This window comes from Cuculus canorus, chromosome 4, assembly GCF_017976375.1.
Source record: "Cuculus canorus isolate bCucCan1 chromosome 4, bCucCan1.pri, whole genome shotgun sequence".
Classification (NCBI taxonomy): domain Eukaryota; kingdom Metazoa; phylum Chordata; class Aves; order Cuculiformes; family Cuculidae; genus Cuculus; species Cuculus canorus.
Window position 1 is genome coordinate 54,904,645 of NC_071404.1, and position 23,980 is coordinate 54,928,624.

At 36.6% G+C, this 23,980-nt stretch overlaps 1 protein-coding gene across 5 annotated transcripts in view; it reads right to left on the reverse strand.

Annotated features, from left to right (window-relative positions):
* TBCK (TBC1 domain containing kinase) overlaps positions 1-23,980 on the reverse strand; it is a 111,517-nt gene that overhangs the window by 38,252 nt on the left and 49,285 nt on the right. For all 5 annotated transcript variants that reach the window (XM_054065469.1, XM_054065471.1, XM_054065470.1 and 2 more), the window contains exons 20-22: positions 20,755-20,840; positions 13,758-13,794; positions 12,247-12,408 (exon numbers count right to left, since the gene is read on the reverse strand). In XM_054065469.1, coding sequence (XP_053921444.1) covers positions 12,247-12,408; positions 13,758-13,794; positions 20,755-20,840 — 285 coding nt within the window. The remainder of the gene's footprint in view (positions 1-12,246; positions 12,409-13,757; positions 13,795-20,754; positions 20,841-23,980) is intronic.

Genomic DNA, 23,980 nt, shown 5'->3' on the forward strand with positions numbered 1-23,980 from the left:
TAATTAAGAAATTTAGGAGCCCATTGTTCTGTGATTCTTGGCTGCTTGGTTTTTCATTTCTTCTAAGCAGCATTTCAAGAGGACAGTGGCCACACCTGAAAATTAAATCCCACGGAACAAGAGGAAATTTTAAATGGTTTGTGAGGGAAGCCACCAAAAGCCTAACACCAATTTACAGTCTGCTGACTAATTGATCTGCTTTCAAGTACGGCAAAATAGAAATATAACAAGAAGATTGCACTTTCCACATATAATAATAAAAAAATGTATGCAAGTAGGCACACGTGTGCATATATATGTGAATGGTCAACAATTATCACCCATGAGAGAGACAGGAGTATTGGTAGTGAAAGAATTTACTTGCATTCTTTTTTAAAAGACAATCAGTTTCAGGATACTAGAGTTTAAGACTACATTAAACTGGTGCAAATATTGACAGAATATTTATTAGTCACATTACATGAACAGGCTTCACACTTGAGTAACCCTCAAGCCCCTCTTCACCCTTTGTTCATAACCTCAGTTTAAGAAAAATCACTTCCTGTCAGTAACTAAAATGCACTGCAATCTTTTGCAGCCTTGCTGGATAACATCTTTTCTCCTCCTTTTGGCTAATAAGTGAGGGTCTGCTGTGTTACTTCAATTCCGATTTCTCCCCATGCCCTTTCAAATATGAGACAAATGAGTCAGTCTCTGATTAAATGTCCTTCTTCTGTTATCACATCAAATCTTTGCATTCAGTGTTAATCCTGCTTGTACTCTTCCTGCTCCCAAGAAACTGTGTTACGAGCCAGAAAACATTAAAGCTTACACATTATTCAAAACATACTGTTGGTATGGCAGAATGTCTGAATAGATCAAATCAGTGCCTGGATTGTTGAGCAGGACTATGAGCAAATAAATAGAGTACCTCACCAGGATGCCAGACTACTTGACATGTGCAAACAACTTAGAAGAACATCCTTCTGAGATCAAGCTGGGCATAAATTTCAAGGTGTCAGCAAGAAACAAAGAGAAACATTTAGAAAGGACAAGGAGGGCCTGCTACTCATGAGGATGTACTTGTAATGTCTCTGTGCTCGCCAAGGTCCCAATACTGGGGTGCTTTGTAGTTTAAAATGCACATGCCTTCTGGGTTTATTCATACAAATTATTTTGCTGGAAAATCTGTAATGAAAATGCGCTAACATAACATGATGACATCAACCACGAGGTGAGCACTGAGCCTAACATAACATAAATACTATAAGGATAAGTTCTCATTCCAAATTTAGTACATTTCCAAGCATTCTGATTTTCAAAAAGTGCAGAGCACCTGCATTTCAAAAAGTCAAAGCTGGCACCCAAGTATCTAGGAAGTAAAAATCACAAGTTTTACTTTAAAATATTGGGTTTGTGAGTTCTGGCTCAACTAAGCTCAAGTATTTCATCGTCAAGCAGCAATCATGCCTTACAGGAAACAATTCTAAGGCACAGCTAATTGTTCCACTACTGGGCATCAAAAGACTTCTCCTGAGATTTCTAAATATGCAAATAATATGGGGGCTGAAAAAGATGGGGTTGGGGAAGTAAAAAAACCCACAAAAGAAACAAGTGATCTAACACCAGTAGGCTGGTTTTCCCGTGGCCTCATCCCAATATTAAACCTATTGAAACATTTCACTCCTCTTCTGAACTAAACTTCCTGGTTGCATTAAGATGCTATTAATTTCACTCCGTTCATGCTAAACTACCATTTCCTACGAAACTGCTGTCTCCCTCTGTCAACAGCCTCAACTGAAAAGGATGGCTCAGCCTGACATAGCTGCTTTTTAAGGTAAGTGTACTTAGTGTTTATTTTTATAGTTATAGGAGAAAAGCATATCGCACTTGAAACATGTTACAAAGAAAGCATCAGTTTACAGGCAATACACCTATGACAAAAGTACATAGAGGTTTTTTTTTCATTTTTACAGCAAAAATGGCTTGCATATATTGTTCAGAGTAAGTGAAAGCAAATAATGGAGAAAATCATAATGTGAATGGTTCTTTCTTAATGAAAATGTACACAGACCAAGTCTTTGTGTGCAGTTAATCAGTTCCAGAGCCCATTCCTTAGGTTAACAGGACACCAGTTATAAAATCTGGCCAAAATAAACTGCTTCTGCATTTTGGAAACAGCCCAGAATTATAGGCTTGGTTTGACCTCTCCACCACAAATAGTTTATTACTACCCTGCCAGGCAACATCAGCTTTCACCACACAGACACACAAATAGGCCAGAAAACCCCTGTGCTATAAAAGCAGGGAAGCTGAATAGGTCAGTCAGTTCAATCTCATGATTCCCACTCTCAGAAGAAACAGAGGCGAAAGGCCATAAACCTTTCTTTTTCTGATGACATCCAAAAAGATACACTAAGCCTAGATATTTAAAAGGACAAATCTAGGAAGACAAGTGAAATTTCTTCACTTCTGGAGGAGTGAAGACTTTTTGGGGCTGGAGGACAAGTCTTACGAACAAGTCTTACGAGGAGCAGCTGAGAGAGCTGGGGTCATTTAGGGAGACCAGCTGAGGCTGACGGGAGACCTTATTGCTCTCTACAACTACCTGAAAGGATGGGTGGATGAAGTGCTGAGGGGCATGGTTTAGGGATTGATAGGAATGGTTGGACTCGATGATTCAGCAGGTCCTTTCCAACCTAGTGATTCTATGGTTCTATGATTCTATCCCATAAGAGAGCAATTTAAAATTCTTGAGCCTGAATACTCACAAGAAGCAGCTGGTGTATAAAAAATAAAATATAGCAGCCACCTGTTTTGTGAAAGCACATCAACCATCAGCATTAGGGTTCAGAAACACTGGGAAAAGAAAGCCTTTTGGTTTTAGGTAATGACATTGCATGCAATGTCCACAGAGCAGAGAAAGAACTTCCTGGTCTCTTGTCTTCATAAAGATGCTTTAGAACTGAGTAATTAGGAATGTATCAAGAAGAAAGGGTTATGTAGTGGAGGATGACATGAAGATAATTCAAGCAGAAGTGACATAACTATGCAAGATAGTGACAATTATTGCTAAGAACAACAGCAGATATGTTTGCAGGCTGTGCATAAACAAGAGAAGCTAAGAGTTATGGAAAGGATAACTATTATAGTACCTGCAGTTACGCAGTCATCTGGACCAGTTCATGCAACACTTATGAAAGTAGCGAGCAATAGAGAGAAGCAACAGTAAACACTGAATTATTCCCTGAGATATTACGCTGGCATAAAGGACAAACACGGATCCTTTTCTTAGTCATGACTAGAAATTGCTCTGACTCAGCAGTTTAGTGAAAAAAGTTTCATGAGGAATGCCTTCCAGCCTGAAAATGTGATGTCATCCTGCACTGATAAAGATGAGCAGGGAAGAGACAGAATGATGAATGATTGCACAAAGAGTAAAGGTTTACTGTAAGTGAACCATCAAATGCCGCAACCTATGTCTTACTGGCAAAGACAATCAAAACAGGTTAAATAAAGACTGTAATGTTGGATGAGCTCTGAAAGGAAAATGTGTTTCAAACAGTTTTATAAGGTGTGCCAGGGCTGTTTAAGAGACATTTCTACAAGCTAAGAAAATATTAAAGACATCTGGACCAGCCCTAACATCAGATCAGGATACTGGCCAAAAACAGAAGGACAGGAATTCACACTGTATAAGAGAAATAGTCAGATGGAGGCTACTATGCAAAACCCAAGTGATACACAAGAATAAGGGGAAATAAAGCAGATCAGCAGAAGAAAGAATTCATTCATAGCTAGACAATAACCATGTACAGAATATGCGTAAGAGGACAGGTTTACAAAACTTCAGGGATCAGCTTAGAGGAGAAACTTGATAAAATACATGGGAGATGAGGAACTTGAGCCACTAACACAACACCCAACATACAATTTTTGAACAAAACCTTTTTTTTTTCTTTTAATGTTGTATGGTTTGTTAAAGTCTTTTTGAAACTGATACAACAGACATTTAGTAATTTCAAATACTGGTGAAACTTACCTCTTTTATCCTAAATCTATGCCTCACAGAAGTAATATACAAATGCTGAAGCTTATCAGTATGCATTAGTAAAGACCACACTGTCCAATCTATCTGGGTAGTAGATACGAGCCACTTCAACTGTTCCCCAGACATAACAGGTGTAAAATCGTAAAAGCACTCTACAATCAGAAACTCCAACCAGACCAAATTCTTACAAAACTGATCAATTTCTAAAGAGCGGTAAGGAGAAGGAAGACCTTTGTATTATGACAGCTCTCCTCTTGTTAGCCTTCAAGATTTTTTAAGGAAAAAAAGATTAAGTAAGTTAGGATTTCTGTTTTTGAAATAAGAGAAAATGAAGTAACTTTGCAAAGGAGTACCTGTTGCCAGGAGAAAAGCCTCTAATTTTACCTCTTGGTTTCTAGACCAATAATGGAAAAACTTTGGGTAAAGCTTAATACAGATAAAAATCTACATTTGCCTAAAGAGCATACTGAACTATGTAACACCCACAAACTACCACTGAGCAAGAAACATATTATTTAAGTCTGAAACTTTATTAATTTCCCACAAATACAGCAGCTGTAAACACAATGGATAATAACCACCTTGCTTATGTACCCATGCTTAAAACTTTCTGTGTTTACTATTAGTCAAGTCTATGTTAGTGTTTCACAGCAAAAGTAGTTGCTTTAAGTATCTAACACCAGGCCAAGCTTGTCAATATACATTTTTCAATTACTTAAAGTTTGCTACATAATGAACTTACTCAGAAATCAAGGAAAGTTCCCTCAATCTGTGAAAAAGCTTTCTAACAGCCCCCATTTGAATTTACACATGAATGCATTTGAAAAGGACATCCCTAAAGAACATATATTTATAACCTAAAACCAGAAAAATTACTATCCTAAAGTGATTTTTAAGTTCGTGTCATTTTAGATTTACATTCCCAACAGACAGGTTTATGGTTTCTACACTATCAGCTTACATGACTGCTGAATTTGTTTCTAGAGAACTATCCTATGCTGGTGAGGAAAAAAAGAAAAGAAAACAAAAGAAAAAGAAATAAGAAAAAAAGGGAAAAAAGAAAAAAAAGAAGTTGTGTTTTGGTTCGGTTTTGGTTTTAGGCATAAAGATGGAAGAAAGAACAAGAGATTGTCTTCTTCCTTGTGCTGCTCCAAAGCCAAAGGATACATGACTACCCTATCTCCTACAGATGCCTGTGTAGACTTATTAATTTTCTGCAGTGACAAGAGGTTTTACCTGCCAGACCCCTAGTGGGTATTCAGCTCATTTATCACCATTTTCAGAATACAGACAACATTCTTCACATACAATGCGTGCTTTTCCCAGTTTGGAAACCGTCCTTCCTGAAAGTTTGCCTCTCAATGCTAACAATCCAGTCCTGAAATTTACTGAGCTTGCGCTATCAACAAAGTCTTAGCTTTAGCTATAAACCTTCTTCTCTATGTTTAGCTTTGGTCTTTCTGCTGATCTCTACTAAACCCCAGTTCTTAGTACATTAAGAAGAAGTTTGGATAGATAGAACCAAATGCATCACAGAGATTTGTAAAGGCAAGAATTTGACTAGGGAAAAGTAAAACAAAGAGAACTGACAGCTATTCCCAAGTACAAGACCAGTAACACTTAAACAGACCTTGTTTCTCAGTCCTTCTTTTGACAGAAACACTTTTCTATCTCTCAGCCTATGTATTTAAGTACTTATGTGTATATTTATTAAAAACACTGGACATGCAGACCACCAAAAAACATCTACAGTCATATAGAAAGATACACTGCTAATGTATATTTTAATCAAGGAATTTTAACACTGCAGGATTCACGCAGCTCATTTTAAAATCCTCCTTAATTAACACATAGAGAACTAGAGATTATTGGGAAGATTATTTATGCCTGTACAGGCAAACAGACACATTCAGCACAACAAAGATGTAGGCAGATATCATATTAAGCACCCTGCTCAGTCAGCAACATTTTCTGTAATTGTAGAAGGGAAAAAAAACCCTAACCACTAGTGCACTTTTGCTTTCTCAGCACTAGTCTAATCCTTAACCAGTTTTTATGCCCATAATTTTAATGAAGCAACAAAAAAAAGGGAAATATTTTCCTGAGACACCTTTGTAAAGAGAAAAAAATAATAATTTGTCACATTTAGAAGCAAAGCTCCAATAAAAGTGTGTCTTTCCATGCCTAGAAATGCTAATATGTTTGACAGTCTATCCTCCAATATTTTGATTTTATTCCAGGGTGAAGGTGTACAAAAATCCTACATGACTAACAGGAGAATTATTCTATTCTCTGAAATGTCCTTTTGCTATGATGTGTACAGTGTACATACAGGTTCTATCAAGAAACAGGAGGCATAAGCTGCACATCAGTGTGATCCTAAGACATGCAGTAGAAAAGTTCCCCTGATGAATGCATTTTTCAGCCTTTCTATGAAATACCATCTCTTGAGACACGGTCCTTTGCTAAAGGATATATATTTGATTTTTTTTTTTTCTGCCAGTGGCAACTACAGACTAGCAACAACACTAACATGAACTCAAAAAACGATTTTGTTATCTTTTGCCTTAGCATATCACTCACCACAGCATTTCTCTTTAGTCTCAAGAAGGCAGAGTCTATAAATAGAAGTGCATTTTGTTCATGTCACTACAAGTGGAAAGCATGAGTAATTAAACAATCCACAGGTTCAGGTAAAAATGACATCAATCTTAGAATTTGATGCTACTGAACAGCCTTGGTGAGCAGGTGTGTCCTAACAAATTGCTCTGCCTCTGTCCCAAAGCCAGCTCCCAATCCATTTAGGAAGTCATTGAGTCATTTAGGAAAAAAAAGAAAAAAAGAAAGAAAGAAAGAAAAAAAGGCAGCAAAACAAGTAAACCCCCCTCATTAGCAGCTACATACAGTTTCTGCTTTGTAAATGCCATTATTTAGTAACAATAAATGTTCAGGAATTGCATTAAAAATACACATGCCGCTTACATCTAAAAAAGCCATCGAACATACCCAAGATGAAGGATATGTTCAGAAGATGTTTCCATAAATATCAGTCTAATCTACATCTTTCAAGAAAGGAAAACTAGAAATGTGATTTCCTTTTTAACTTCTGATGCCTTTTGATCTTCCAATCCAATTTTTTATGTTATAGCACCATTATCACGTGCATCATGTGACAGAGATCAAACTGCTGTTTGTTTTCAGATTTACTATAATTTGAAAAAGCAGTCCAGCTTCCCTACCTCCATAATAAAATCACCTTGTAGTGTCATCTTCCACGGAGCACAAGTTTTGAACTTGGGCTAAACTACAACAAAGCCACACATCAAAATTTCATAGCTTAAGTTATGAAAAAAACTTTCCTTTTAAAAAAGCTGGTTTGACACCTATTTCCCCAGAGCCTTAATCTAAGCTATAGGACATTTTTTAAATTGTATGATAAAAAGTCAAATCCTAATCAAAACAATATATTACCTTTGTTTTTCTACTGCTCAGCAGCACAGAGGAGAACCCACTGTATCTCTTTCAGTCTCAACAAAGTTGGTGTTTTGATCGCAGAGTTTACATTTTTATTCAAGAAGTGGTGAAACAAATGGGAACAGGCACTGCACAAGAAACTAACAAACTGAACGTGGGCTTGGCAGCCAACTGGCATTCTTTCCTCCTAGATCTTTTTCCTACCAAATCTTATGCTAAATCACCAGAAATTCTGGCACGATAAAAGCCTAGGAGTCACAGATGTGGGCAGACAAAAGATCTTCACGAAATAAAATGACGGAAAGTAAAATGGTAGCTATGTAGGGTCAGATATGTACCTAAAGCAAAGCTCGCTGCTGTGTGTCTAGTTCTACTGCTGTCAGCAGAAATATATCATTCAGAATTGCACCATATAATCGTAAGTGTAGAATTTCCACTATTTTTTGATTCTCAGTCCATTTCTGAGATGGATGTAATCCTTCTTGGTATTTATATGGCTTTCACCATCATGGGATTCAGCATTTAGGCATGTCACCACAATGTCAACAGATATAATTGTTTCTCCCACATTAGAGAAAATCTGTTCCTTGGAGAAAAAATTTTGTGGTTTGATGACAACTTGATCTCTGATTACATGTTGTATCTTAAAGCTACGTACTTAAGTCTCACAAAGTAGAGTAGCCTATATTTTCCAATTCAACAGTTTTACTGTAGCTTCTTGTTGCACTGGATTGCTTTTCCATAGTCAGTCTTTCTGGACTTCCTATCTGAGGCCAAAGTTCTTCCTTTGGATGCACTGACTCTGAGTCAGCACAAAGACACCCTCTCAAGGTGTACAGCATCAGAAGAACAAATCCTTCTCTCACTCCAAAGTTAACTTCATCTTTAAGGAGGTATTGTGTGAACTAACCTACAAGTATGTTTAACCTCATGTTTAGGCTTAGTGTTTACCTATTCTCTAATGACATCTGTCCCCATCTTTTTGTTAGTTGTTCTATCCATTCTGAAGGCCATAATTAATCTTTGTATGCTAGTGATGATATTGGCATAGATCCTTCAACTGTTTGCAAAGAACTGTGCATATCTGGATGTTCCTTCATTTGTTTCCTAACAAAAGGTGCTGGTGACTTTGTACTACTTGTACAATGGGTAATGAACTTAGTAATCAAGTTACAATAGTCATAATTCTTGTGTTGCACAACGTACATTCTGACATGAACTTACAGCCAGATGTTAAAGACTATGTTATAGGCAAACCTGCAAGTTTTATTGTTACTTACACAATTGGGTCTCAATGCACAAAAGAGCCTTCTGGCTTGTAAACGTGTTGATACACAAGATGCAGACATAGCCGAACTGGCTTGGTACAAATCAGTACTCATCTGAAAGCAGAGTCTTGCCTCTGTTGTTGGTACCTCAAGAATCACCTCATAGCACTGCCACCCTTAGCAGTCCCACTTTCCTGCCAAGTTCTGCTATGTGTCAGACTCAGACAAGGGCAAAACAAAGGTAACGCATACAGTGTTTGCTCTCTCTGCATCACCCGAATAGGATGAAATCTACTAAACATTGAAATTACACATAAAGAATTAGCAGTGACACCAGGGTTGGCTTTGTCTCTGTCTCAAATCGTACCTCTATAATCTTCTCCAGTGTTTATATTGTTTGAGTAAAGTTTATACTTAACAGAGCTCCTCAGACACAAAAGAAAAAAATTTGAAAGTACAAATGAAAGAGAATAAAAAAACCCCACCTTGGGATAGTAATTTCCTAAACAATCTAGTTCTATTTCAGTTTCAGCAGTCCATTATCTCCCCTTTACACAGCCCCATGAGGAATGAACTAGGACATATATTGCTACAGCAAAAGGATTTTCCAGTATTCTTAATTAACCAATTATTTTGTCACATACTTCAAATAGATTTCCTAACAGGCTAGAATATTATTAAAACTATGTAAAAACAAATTAAAATTTCCAATAAGACCTCCTCAAAATAGCAAGTAATGCCCAGGTGTATTTGGTTTATAGATAAAATATGGCCAAAGCTCTGGGACAAGTACTGGAAAGGGTTTTCAGAATCAAGTAATTAATAATGGCACTGTGGCCATTCTTCCTCACATCATTAACTTTTTTAAACAGTAATTGAAACTGTGTTATATGCAGTGAACTGGAAATAAAGCATTACTGGCTCTTTTTTGTTGGTTCTTGTTTGGTTTTGTTGTTTGTTTTTTTAAAACTTTAAATATACATTTTTAGAAATAGCTACTGTCAAACCAAGAAATCTTAGAAAAAGCATTCCACAAAGTTGCAAGATTGCAGTAAAATAGCTTTATCAGTTTGGAAAGCAAGACACTCACTGGCAGTCTGAGATAAGCAATTTCACTGCACAGAAAGCTTAAAAAACACAGGATTTTCAGCCTTTTGAGCAACAATTGATTTTAGATTGAAATTATTGCAGATGTTCTGAACACCATAATCTCTTCCTCAGGGTGACCCACTTTCAGGTGAAGGTTGTTTGTAAATTACTTTCAGAAAATTCTCAGGCGTGGTACACAATTTATTTTAACCAAAATAACAGAAGTCCTATTTGGAAAATATAGGTGACAAAATCCAGAAGGAATCAATACTTCTCAATAAGAAATAAGACTCAGGTCAGAAAGAGAAGGTATAAGCCTATGATAATTAAATATTCAGAGAAGTTACTGATTACAGAAGTCTTAGCTAGACCAATAACATTTAACTTTTAAGTCACACTGGGATCGTGTTCCATCCTTATTCTTTTTTCCACTAGTAGTCAGTTAATGGTATGGTTGGATTAATCTTACCATGTTCAAATTGTGCCACTGTTGGCATCCAAAATACTGCAAACATCACCAACATAAAAAAAAAAATTCAGAAACACCATTCTACCAAAACATTTCCAACTAGAGTATCAGCAAAGTTGTCATAATCAGCAGAAAGCATGTTTCATTACCGTCGTACAGATTTTAGCGATTTAGTTTTATTATAGAAAGAGATAAGTATTACGAGAACTAATGCGTTCTTACACATGACCTCAGCATAAAGTACTTCAATTGTCACTATATCAGCTGGTTCAAAATACATCGGAATATATAATTTAGAACCACTCAAGGAAAAAAAAAAATATAGGGAGAAATGACCTTAGGCAAGCAAAGATGTTAAATATTAATGAACCTACATTTAACTAAGACGTACAGTTAATATAAGGGGGAGAAGGGAAGGGGGAGAGTGACAATCTTTTAGTTCACTGCTTACCTTTCAGACCATCTGCAGATATCCAGTTAAATTTAATAAAGGCATTTGAAATGACTAAGCATATAGACTGAAAATAGACCTTGAGGAATGGCCTAATTAAATTTCTTATAGATTGAAAAATATAGTACCAATTGCTTAGTATATACTAAACTAATATTTAGCAGAAAAGCAAACTTTTGAAATCTAGACACATGTTCAAGGATATATAGCGTGGGACAGAATTTGTGACAACAATATTTAAAGAAATCACACAGCTTCAACTGTGAGAACTCCTGAATTTCTGAGAGACTGATTTATGTGATTATGAACTTAGCTTGAGCCTGCTTTCTCCCATATCCTAGACTACTGTTAGCATCTGTAAACTCTGCAGTTGTGGAGACTGTCACACTTAGCAAGGGCTTTTAAGCTTAAATGCTCTTCCAAACTTGAATCTTTCATTCGGCTCTTCTCAAAAAAGAATGGATTCTGTTTAAATGAATTACAAATTATTAAGTTGCACACATGGCGTTCAAACAGCCCAGTAAATCTACAATTATCCAAAAGATAAATTTTTCTAAAGAAAGGCCACACAATTAAAATGGTGTCACCTCTTAATGAAGACCTTAAGTTAGTGACATCCTGGGTTGGAGAGAGTGAATTAATACAAGAATATAGGTACGTTCCGGGTGCAGTAGCCTTCCAAATCATTTGTTGTGTGTTATTAGTCCATCACAAACAGAAACTCACCTTTCAGTTGATAGGGCTTACTCAGTTTAAGTGCACTCTAGTGCACTTTACTCAGAAAGAAGACCCAGAATTCATGGTTAACCGCATTTCTTTTTTAAAAAAAAGAAGCAACACTTGCTTGTAGGGATAGGTCTACGACCTCCACCATAAACAAGATGACAGAATTTCTGCACAACGATCATGCAGCGTCTGGTGTGATTTTGAGGGTGCTTCTGAAAGCTTCACATTTCAAATGGAAATTGGTTTAACACAGAGCAATCCCAATGGTTTCCATACTGCTCTCCCTAATTCTTTTACATTAATTCCTTCCACAGCAATGGTTTAATTTTTTTTGAAAGGTGAACAGACTAGTACCAGTATCGAAGTTCAGAACAGTGCTAATTTTTTCTCACTAAGAAATCCCTATCAACTGGTTTGTTTCTGTAAGTGGCGTGTCTACACAGAGTCACTTATGAATTATTTAAAATCCTTCTAAACTTCACAAGAAAGTACTCCTGCCTTCACCTTGAAATAATAACAATAACCCAATTCTTGCTGATGACAGCAAAAAGACTTCTACTAACTTCATCAAGCTGTAGTAAGACCTACACACCCTGACAGTGAGTTTTGCCTAAATCTAGCAATATTTCAAAACACCTGTAAGGTCTGTAGTATATATTCACATGCAAGCACATAACTTCTTCAGCAACACACTGGGGAAGGCAGAGAAAGAGGGAAGAAATAGGGTTTTTTTCTGTACCTGGCAAGTCTGAAAAAAGGAGAATGCATTCATTGAATCCATTAGCCAGAAGACGATCCCTCAGTTGCTGAAGTATTGCAACTCCAATACAGAACGGGAAGGAGGAATTTCCAAGAAGCAACGTATCCCACAAGTGAAAAATTTTGTGCAAAGGAAAGACATCTGCATTATGAACAAGCACAAAAAAAAAAAGGCTATAAGCATACAAGTTAATAAAAACATATACATACATGCACATTCTTAAGCAGTTCCCTCTACACGTTTTACTTTTTCCATCTTAGGGTTATTTCTTTTTTATTTGGGAGCAAAAAGGATTCAACTTGTTTTGAAAGAGGTTGGTCTTCATATGCAGTTTGATTATGCAGGAAATCTTTCATTGTTAAATACTTAGAAATGTGCAGGTTTTCATATTTCAAACACAAATAAAACTAGGTAATAAATTTTTCTTTTGGTATGGTGCAATTACGCATTAGGACATGCATATCAGTTTTTCCAAAAGTACGAAGACATTAATGAATTAATCAATTAAAAATAGACAAGAAAATGAGCAGCAAAGAGCAAAAATTGGCAGAATAAATGAAAGACAAGGAGAAAAGCCTGTTGAAAATAGCAACATTTTCATATAAAGCTGAAAGTGGCTCTTCTAAAATAAACTCATTTTCAACTAAATAACTCGTAACATTTTATTGCAATTCATTGCCAAGGAAAACATCTCTTTGGTTTACCAAAGGTGGTGATTCTTAGGAAAGTTTTAGAAGAACAGTCAACTGCAAGAACTGGTAATTCACAGTCAAGATCTTAGAAATTGCAAAGAAGAATCTCACATTAAATTCTTTGATATTTCTTTGGAGAAATAACCCATCAGTTCTTTTCATCCTGCCTCTCTTTTTTTCAATTCAAAGTCTGCCAATGTTGACATGAAATGAAAAAAAATCAGAGATCTTAGAGAAAATATTTTGAATTGCTTTCTAGATTCGCTTTATTAACTTCGTCACCTTTCATTAAAAGCTCATTAAATTAAAAATTTCATTTTTTTCTAACATGCATGCACAAATATCATAGTAAAGTAGTGCTACTAGAATAACAATGTGTCAGTACACATTGAAAAAGATAAGAAAAAGCTGTTTTGAGGGCCTCGAAAAAAAAAAGTTTCTCTCTTTCTTACATTAACTGGGAGAGGGCAGTGGAAGGTGGTTAGTTTGGGTTTGTTTTTTTAACTATTGTGTCTTTTTTGAGTAGATAACTGCTTCCTTTGCACACTCCCTAAATACTGCATGCATAAAATAAATTTATTATATTTTTTTTAAAAAAAGCTAATTATTGTCAAGTCAGAGCAGAATGTGACAGGCATAGTTGAGACTCAAATCTCAACACATCCTTGCAAATTACAAGTGATCTACTAAACAATAGACACATCACAGCAGTTAGGAAGGCTTTAGCTGAAACAGTGAGAAAAATTATGCCTAAGAAACATGAGAACATTCATTTAGAGAACAAGAATGTATACTCACGTGTAAACATTGTGAGAAACCAAGGAATAGCATAAAGCTGCAAAAGGTGTGGGTAGGGGGAAGAGAACAAAAAAAAATGTTTTATTAACAGCTTAAGCTGTTGTCTACTACATTAAAAACTGCTTAGCCTGGCATGAACATATTTAAAATGTGAAATGACTGCAGAGACAGAACAACTATCACAAAACTTTTAGCGCCTCAGAGAACCCTTTTCCTCCCCCCATTACTAGTCTGTGATACTGTATTGAAAACAACAAAAGCAACCACCACTCTCAGTAACCTTATGTTTGCAAAAAATAACCTCCAAAGTCTTGAAGAACTCTAAACCCTGCTCTATTAAACTGTCACAGTTCTCACCTTACATATATATACATAGCTAAGTGAAAATTAGCAAAAGATGCCTGACCAAGCATCAACCAACTTGATTCAATATATCTTTTTGACTAGGGAAAAAAACCCTAGTTCTATATAAATTATTGAAAGTGCAAATAACAATTTACAACAGAAAAATTAACCATATCTACCTTTTCCTCATATGCTGGTATTCATAAAATGTATACTTGTCAAAACCAAACACACTTGTCAGTGAAAGTCATTAGGGACAATGTTATTATCAAAAGCCTACAGTGCCAGTTGCTAACACTTCAAGCATTTATGTTGTTCTACTGTGACCTTTAAAGGCAGGTGTCATCTGAAGAATTTGAGGCTGCTTCAGCACTTACACTACTATGAGACTGTCTAAGAACTTATCCTGCTGCAACAACTATAGAAAAAACTTCAGTTTATGCAAACTGTCATACTCATGATATCGTACAGAGAAAATTCAGTATGTATTAGAAGAGCTAAGCATTTATGGCACCTTAAGTGCTTCTTCATTGTCAATGAAGTGTTTAGTATGTTGAAGACAACAGAATCTATCTCCTTGAAACACTGAACTGTACAGGAAGGTCCCCCAAATCAGGGGGAATGCAAGAGCAAGAGGATCATTGCTAAATTTTACTTGCTTGCATAGCTCATATACTCTGTTTTCCACTTCTGATAATTTACAGTTAGTCATAAAGCTTAACATATTACCTCTTAGCTCATAAAAAGTACAAATTAGTCCTTCTATTAAGCTTTCCCTAGAAGTAAGCAAACGAGAAGCGGAAAGCATAATCTATATTATGTTAATAAACTACTACTTACTTTATAAACTCTTAACTAGGTTATGGCCCTGACTAAATAATGCATGCATTTGCTGGAAAAGCTCTTTAGCACAGAGCTCTCTAAATTTTATTCCTACATCTTCATCCGAGCATTTGAACCATACTGTCCATACAACTAAAAAAGCTGCAATGACCAGACTGTTCACCACCTTCAATATTCAGGAGGCTTTTACAAAACTTGTAAAAGTTTGGCCTCCACCCCGCCAGTTGATTTTAAAAGTTCAAAACCAAAACAAACCCATTTCTGTCACTATTTTAATCTTACAATACACTCATACCATTTCACTGAGTTTCATCTTTGTCATGCCTTAAATAGATGGCTCTACTGAATAACAACCTACCCTGTTCCCTGAAATATCCCATACAGCTAACACCTGTTTATCTGCTTGTTCATATGCAATATCTTGCTTTCCATGCAGTAATTAAACAAGTATTCCTAATTGCCTGAGGCTCCTCTTTGCCTGGAGATCCATACTAGGCAGATGCCATTTTGAACTACATTACTTCCTTGGCATTTAAAAGCAATTACTTCATCCTTTCTGTATATTTGATTAAAATGTTTTACGAAAGCAGATCTACACTTTCTCTTAATTTCACAAATATCTGTCTTGTACGCATCTACACAGAAATATACAAGAAATTACACAAAATTTGAAACATTTAAACAGATTAAAAGATAATCATAAGGCAAAGCACCTCTTTGCACTAAACCACCCTTACCAAACTTATCAACAGTGACATGAAAAGTATGTCAAACTATCTAAGTAGAAGATAACAGGCACATTTTTATTGAAGGGATGTTTCCCTCGAACTTTCCTAAATATAATGTTCTAAGACAAAGAGGTCTTGCTAAACCTGAAGAGGTTATGATTACTGTTAATAAGGAAGCAAAGAAAAGCCACAGTAGTGGTGTTATGCAAGTCAAATTGAAAAACACAAACAAAAAGAACTGCACTGACTTACGTCCTCAAATAAATAGGCTTCACAAAATTCTTTCAGTTAAGTGACTGCACTTTTAACATATTATTAGTAAATATTGCCCTCTAGCAACCACCAGCTGGAACAGCATTGTGTCATGCTGCTGTATTAACAAGCTGCTGTTAAAGAGGTTTTCAATCCTTCACCACTGAACCCTGAAACATAATGGGGTTGTGTTTTTTATTGACACTTAACTCTTTGTAGGTTGGAAAAATACCTAACGTTTAATCAAAGTAGCTTTTGAACTGCTAGAACAGCCTGACAACAGATCACATTAAAATAAGAACCTGCAAAACCAATCCTGCAGCTTGAGATTGTAATAATCACCATAATTATCATCTTGCTTTGCTAATGAAATACAAACTCTTTTGTCCTTTTAAGGACTTGGACATTTCTTACACATGAAGAAACACCACAGTCCCCTAACATCAGGTCCTGTTCAAACAATCTGAATAAATGTACTGGGTTTTTTAGTTAAAATTGAAAATCTCTTGTCCTTAGACTTAGCTTTATCCTCCATCTTTCCATTACCTGTAGCTGAAGCTTGGTCATCCTCATAAAGTAGAGTGAAACCCAGACCTGGCCCTCCAGCATGGCACTGACACTCAACAAACATACAAAATACGTTATCCGTCAGTGGGGAGAGAACCCCTTCCTCTGCAGACCTCCTCATCCCCCCAGTACCAAAACATCCAAGGCCCCACTTTTTTATCTTAGAAGTGCTTTAGGGGAAAATTTATTCATATTTTTGAGTAATATTTATATTTTTGTATATGTCATTAGGAGGCTCACAATTTTTAAGTTAAATGGCTTTAGATCGGAAGGGGGAATATTTAGATTAGACATTAGGAAGAAATTCTTCATGATGTGGGTGGTGAGGCACCGGAACAGGTTGCCCAGGGAAGCTGTGGATGCCCCATCCCCGGAAGTGTTCAAGGCCAGGTTGGATGGGGCCTTTGGCAGCCTGGACTGATGGGAGGTGTCCCTGCCCATGGTAGGGGGGTTGGAACTGGATGGTCTTTAAGGTCTCTTCCACCCCAAACCATTCTGTGATCTCGGACTGACCAGAATGGGGGCTTTGAAGTGTTTATCTGTCTTGTTACCTATCTCTAACTTTCCTTGTGGTATGACTTTCCTTTGTGACCAGGCCCAAACCATTATCTCAAAGGAGAATAAAGCAAAACCTTGTAAAAAATAAAACCAAACCAAAATTTACAATCTTATTATCAGCATTCCGGTAACTTTTCTTGTGCACATACTTCAGCTGTACTTTGACTGTGGTTTGTATGAAGTGGCGAGGTCAAAGATATAACGATCTTTTTCTTTCTTTTTCTTTTTTTTTTTTTTTTTCCTGCTTGATGTTTGTCTTAAACAATGCTGTCCAACAATAAACCAGAATTTTAGTTTGTTGAGTTGTCCTAACAAGGCTGCTCCCAACTACTCATTTTCTTTGAATTTTCATTTGTTAAGAAATACTGGTTTTTGCTTCCTGCAGTTTCCTGAGGAGGGGAAGGGAAGAGCTAATCTCTTCTCCCTTGTGTCCAGTGACAGGACATGTGGAATGGCTCAAAGCTCTACCATGGAAGGTTTAGAATGGACATTAAGAAGCATTTTTTTTACCAAAAGCGTAGTCAAACACTGGAACGGCTTCCTAGAGAGGTGGTCGATGATGCCCCAAGCTTGTCAATGTTTAAGAGGAATTTGGACAATTCCCTTAACATGCTTTAACTTTTGGTCAGCTCTGAACTGGTGAGGCAGTTGGACTAGATGATCATTCCAAGTGAAACACTCTGTTCCATAAAACTCTGATTTTGCACCTACATGGTCTATCTCCAAAATACATATGCATATACTTAGCTTTGAGCCTACATGGTGCCTAGAAAATTAATCATACACTGAAATGCTATAGAAAAACATTTTGATGACTGGGGGTAAAAATACAAATTTTTAGTATTAGATTCTATCCACATATATGCACCTAGCAAACAAAATTTGAAGAATGATATCACTTTCCTCACAAGATAAAAACACCAGCAAGAAACTTCTTCCCCAGATTCACGACTAAGTAATCATGTAACAGAACAAAGAGATGAAGTACTTCATTCACTGCAATTTTAATTCCAAGTTAGATGAAGGCCTGTTACCAATACCTCTTGCTTATTGCCAAAACCAAGCTAAGGTATCTGCCTATGACAGCAGCTCCAGCACAATGATATTAAGTTACTGCAGCCAGACTTTGTCATGTCTCTTAATGGGCAGCTGACAACTGTGTCTTGCTTTTGTAATTGGCAGCTAAAGGCTCTTCAGAAAAATTTATGCCTATAGTTACCCTTTTAGTAATGTAGCCCACTTCCTTGTTTTTCTTCCTTTCAAAATGGTCTGCTGTTGATGTCAGAATTATTCGATAAAATACAGAATATGTTATAAAGCATATAGGGTGGGGAGACTATAAACTTCAGGAGAGGTAGCAAAGAACCATCAGATTCACCGTATATATCCCTCTATTTACATGTAAATCACATAGCCACAGCAATGTACTTAATCCAGGCACCGTATCAGCTAACAATATTCACAACTATTCAAGCTTCAGCAGTGCTCAATATTCTGAGATCTACGTGATCTGAAGCAAATGGGAAGGATGCCAGGAAACACAATCTTTCCTGCAGCGGAGCCTGCGTTTCAATGATGAAAGATTAATCAGGGTTTACTTTGATAGGATTAGTACTCAAGCACGAAACTCTGGTTCAGATCTCATTACTACAGTGTGTATCCTTCACCTTGATGGATCCTATGCTGTCTTATTTCCCATACAAAAATCATGTCTCTTGCTATTCTAAAAGGCAGAACAACTTTTATTTTACAAAAACTGTAAAAATAAATTTAGAAAGCACAACTCCTTTTCAGAGCTTAATGTTAATTTTAGAACTAGCATTTGTATTAAATATAAATACCACATTACCAAATCCCCTGTAGACTCTAACACTTAGAGAGAAGACTCACATCTGACTGAGTGCTGTCCAATGGCTAGCACAACAAAAAATGCAAAATATGACAAACTAGGTAATTTAAGCTATTCCATCTGACTTGCACCTTGCAAGTTCTCAGTGAACTGTATAAGCAGGCACTAGAGCTGATAAAAGATCAGCTAAAATCCAAGATAGGTTGCTACAGAGTTCTCATGTAGGTTAGTGGCAGAAAGAGGGAACCGTGAGACGGTCACAGAAATTACATCTCTACCTCTTCTGTGGGAAATAGTAACCTGGAGAAAATATTACACAGAGGAATTGCTTTGATCATCCTCAGTCTCTAACAAACAAATATCAAGTGCATTTATATAGTCATGCCGCAAAATTGATTCTCCCTCGGAAGCTTAAATGTTGCTGTTACCTAGGCCCTTCATCCCCCGAGACACTCAGGTTTTCTGCAGATGAATATTCTCCTCACCTTCCCTTCACCTGCCTCCGACCGACCCTCTTCAGATGTGTGTTATCAGCAATATATGTGACCTTCTCAAACATCTCTCTTTATAATGCAATACACTGGCTTTCTCTTCCGCTCATTTTAATGCCACAGTATCTTTTAAATTTGCATCATTCATAAACAACATTAATACATTAAAAACACCTCTGCAGATGAAAGAAAGTATTTGCTTTTCCATTACAATCTTTATGAACAGTGATAGTAAGTATCTGCCAGTCGCAAAGACAAATTCACCCAAGAATTGTGTACAACAAATGACTTTCAGGGGCTTGGCCTTGCTGCTTCAACTTGAAGCATTTCCCAATAATCATAAGGCTATTCTAAAAAATAAGCTTTATATTGCTTATAGAAGAGATGCATATACATTTATTGTTGATGAGATTTATATTTCTACATCAGTATCTCCTGACTTGACTTTCCTTCTTGTATTTTGATCTCTCAGCATCATCTGTTTGTATGACCAATGTGTAAATACCAGAATTTTTAATGTCAAACAGATCATGCTATAGATGGTATCAATTCTCTGTGTTCTCTCTATAGCCTTGCCTAAATCTACTTGTCAGAAACATCAGCCATAAACTTCAATAAATGCTACAGTAAGAAAACGTTTTTATAGAGTATTATCTTGGCTTCCTGGACTATACACTCACCTCTAAACAAAGGAGAATAGCTTCACTATTTACAATGACAGCCAAAAGTTAGGCTCCAAAGGCCTCATTTTGATTTTTCCAACATAACCTTCCCCCTTTACTACATTTTGGCTGTGTTCTCAGTTCCCATATTCCTCCATCCTACAGACTTCTCCCAGTGAAAGCACGAAACTTAGTCACAAGTTAGGCACTTGTCCAGTGTTTCTGACAACCAAAGACTTCTAAGCATTTTCCATTCCGACAGATCTACAGATTAACCATCACTTGTACATACTTTTTGTATTACTTGCAAATTGATGTGACTTTCATGTTGATCAAAGCCATTTAATTAGTTTGCAGAATTAGTATCAGTTATTTACGGCCATGTTAATTTTTGTATATTAATCCACGCTTTAAAAAAAAATACATCTTTTAAGATGAATCTGTAAGTTCTAAAAACTGACTAGTAGCATTTTTATTGTACTTACTGTGCAAACAGAATGGGAAGGACTGAGGTATGTAAAACAACAATCAAAACATTACCATTTTGTCAGCATACTCTGAAAGGTCCATTAATATGCAAGTTTCACTTATGTCAAACTGCTACTGAAACAGTCTAGAAAGCTTTGCATCTCATCTTAGTTGTCCTCATTTTTCATGTCTTACTTCCTTTGAACAATTCTTAGAAGAACCCCTAGCACTTACATCTGGAATAAATCCAATTTCATTAAGATGGTTACTCAGCTCTGGATCATGGAATGCAATCATCTGGGAAAATACCGTCAGGTATTCTGAAATGACAGGCAAATTCAAGATCATCATCATCATCAAAAACAAAAGCTATCACATGCTGCTAGCTCACAATGCACCTCTGAAAAGGAAGAGCAATATTTTTTTTTAACCCTGCAGTAAACCAGCAAGTGAATACCACTACTGTCTTTGTTGTCCCCATTATATTCAATACAGAGGAAGAAAGGTTTTGATTTTCTTCCTTAGTACTTCTCAATTTGGATTTTCAACAATTGTTTACTTGGTTGCAATGTATGTTTGACACAAACAGTTAAAGACTTTCAGTATAAGTATGAGCCACAAGATATTAATGGAAGCAAATTAGAACAAGACTATTCCAAGGATTTTTAAGGCCCAACCTGCTTTAGTGATACACAAAGTTTATACCTTTTAATTTATATTCTGTATGGTTTCTTTTCTACAAAGTTAAATTTTGCAATCTGGAAGTTGAGATTTTAAGTGGGGCTTTAAGGTTACCATTTCCAGGATAAGCAACATCTTAATTTGCATTTTTTGGAACAGATAATAAGAAATACTTATCGTAAAATACAAAATAAGTTACATCTTCAGTATGGCACATTAGGCTGATGGGTACAATTTCATTAAGTTGTCTAAACAATGCTCACTTTTAATTGGAAGAGAAGCAAACAGCAGAACAGACACTGACAGATTTTTCTCTCTCTGTTCTGTCCCTCTCCCAGTTTTGTCCACATTGTCATATGCTTTGTTAGAAGGAAGATGAAGAGGCAATAGCTTTGGCATTTCATAATAGATGACAATTCCTTTTCCTCCATGCTGCCAAGAAGAGAGTAATTAGGGCCCAGACAGCTAGTTGAGGGGAGGAAGACTGAGAACGTGAGCACTGCTCCCAGATCAGAAGATGCTGACATCTCAATGCTCCACAGACTACTGTCCCCAAATACAAGCCCCTGAACACCAAGTCCACACAGCTCCACAACTTAGCCATCCAGAGTTGCCAGTGCTTCATGTAAAGTCTATTGGAAGGACCAGTGTCTCTTGGGGAGGGCAAATAACTCCCTTACTCAGTTTCTCTCCATCCCTGAAGTAGCTAAATTAAATTCCAATTCCACTGCTAAGAAGCACAGAAGTGGCTCTCCTGGGATAACTCCACACATCGAAACCTTTAAGAAGAGAAGTGGGTCTAAACATTCAGCTGTTTATTGACTCCTATCCTTGATTATCTGCACTTAAGTTAGCTCCTCTCAGATTAAGTCAGCAAGTTAAGAAGGATCACTCAGTAAAATAATTCCATTTGGACTAGAAATTTTAAAAGCTGATTCTCTCAGGAGGACTGATAAACAATGCTCTCACTGTAAGAACACAAGGCAAGCAAGCCACAGTCCTACTGCAAATCATACTTGAAAGGATGCCTAATTCTCCAAGGTAAATTGCAATAAAAATTAACACTTCTTGAGCCTACCTCAGAATTTCACAACTTGCTTCAAGCTGCAGAGAGAAAGCCACAGCACACTAAATCTCTTAGGAGGTTTCTGGCATCTTAGGAGTGCCAGCCTCCCCAGTGTGATACTGCATCTCTTTTATTCCACAGATGCCCTAGCAGCACTTAGCTGGGCAGTTAGGTCGGTAACAGGCCGAAGCCGAGTTTTGTGTCACCAAGTCCAGACTATTTTGGAACTACTCATAGATCTCATGTTTTCTCACTGTCAAGCCAAAGTTATTCTTACATGCATAAAAGTTGCGGAGATAAATGAATCCATGCCTTAAATTCATACCACACTACATGATAATAATTTTTAAAAGTGCATCTCTAAGGTGCACCTTACATCATTTTTATTTCAGGAAATAGCCAGTAATGACAAGTCAAGTATAGCAAAGCACTAATCCCACACATTCAACTGATGAACTGTATGCTGATGAAAACAATTTCACAATTAGCTTCCCTGATGTACCTTTATTTCAAAAATGAAGATTTGTGCCCATAATGGTTCCCTACAGATACAATACAGGTTGATAAATACCATCTATATTTGACTAGCTGGCCTCATGAAATATAATTAACTGTGTGGGATTACATGGTTAATTAAGGGTCTACTGAAAATACACAAGTCTTCCCCAAAATGTATCACTTTGGTCCAGTCAATTGCTGTTGGCTGGAATTATATTATATGAATTTTTGTTTCATGTAGTTGGGCATTCCATACTCAAAGCCCTTTAACTGCTCTTGCTTCCAAGTCCGTGTGAGGAAATATATCTCATAAGCTTAGTCTCATATACATCAATACATTTCATAAACATCAGTCCTCATTGTATAGTACAAGCTCAGAAATGCAGTATGTTGAACTCTGCAGTTCAAACGTTTTCTCCTGTCTCCCTACATGGAAGATACAAATAAGCCAAGAAGCTAAAACTGCAGTGGGCAGTTAAATAACTCAATCTTAACACTTTTTTCCACTCCAATAAAACAGGGAAATTACACAGAATTTTCCTTTAAAAGTGTATTTACACACTGGTGTTTGACATACAACTGCATAAAGGATTTAATTAGAGTACTGAAAAAAATCCTAAAAGGTCCAGTCTCCCTGAGTCCTTGATAATGCCAAATGTTGCACACGAACTCAGAATGACTACAGTATTTTGGTTCACAGAATCCTACTGAGCTGCATTTCTATACTTTGGCTGATATATTTTTTTTGTAAAGCCCCTTCGGAATAACAACAGGGAACTCTAGAGAGCAAAATTATTATTTTACGGAAGAGTACATCTCCTTGAGGAAAGTCTTTACCAAGCTATTAATCTTGAAGTCTAAAGTGACTGTCTCCACAGGAGCATCTGATATAATATACTTACTCTTTTCATCTTTAGACCTTTACCACCCATTTTTTTCCCAGACATTTCTTTACAGACGAAAGCGTACAAACAAGTTCTCTTGAATAACTGGAAAAACTATTATTTTACATATCCAGCTCATTAGACCCCTTACCATTGTCTTTAATATGCAAACTCTCCTAACTGCTGTGTTCTCTCCTTATGTTAGCTCTCTATCAATATGGAACTGCTTTTATGTCTAATTATTTTTTGTTGATCGGTTCTTAATTTCCTTTGTTTTTGAAGACAAAAAAATGATAGAAACTGTTTCTAAGTCAAGGAGTTTCACAAGTTA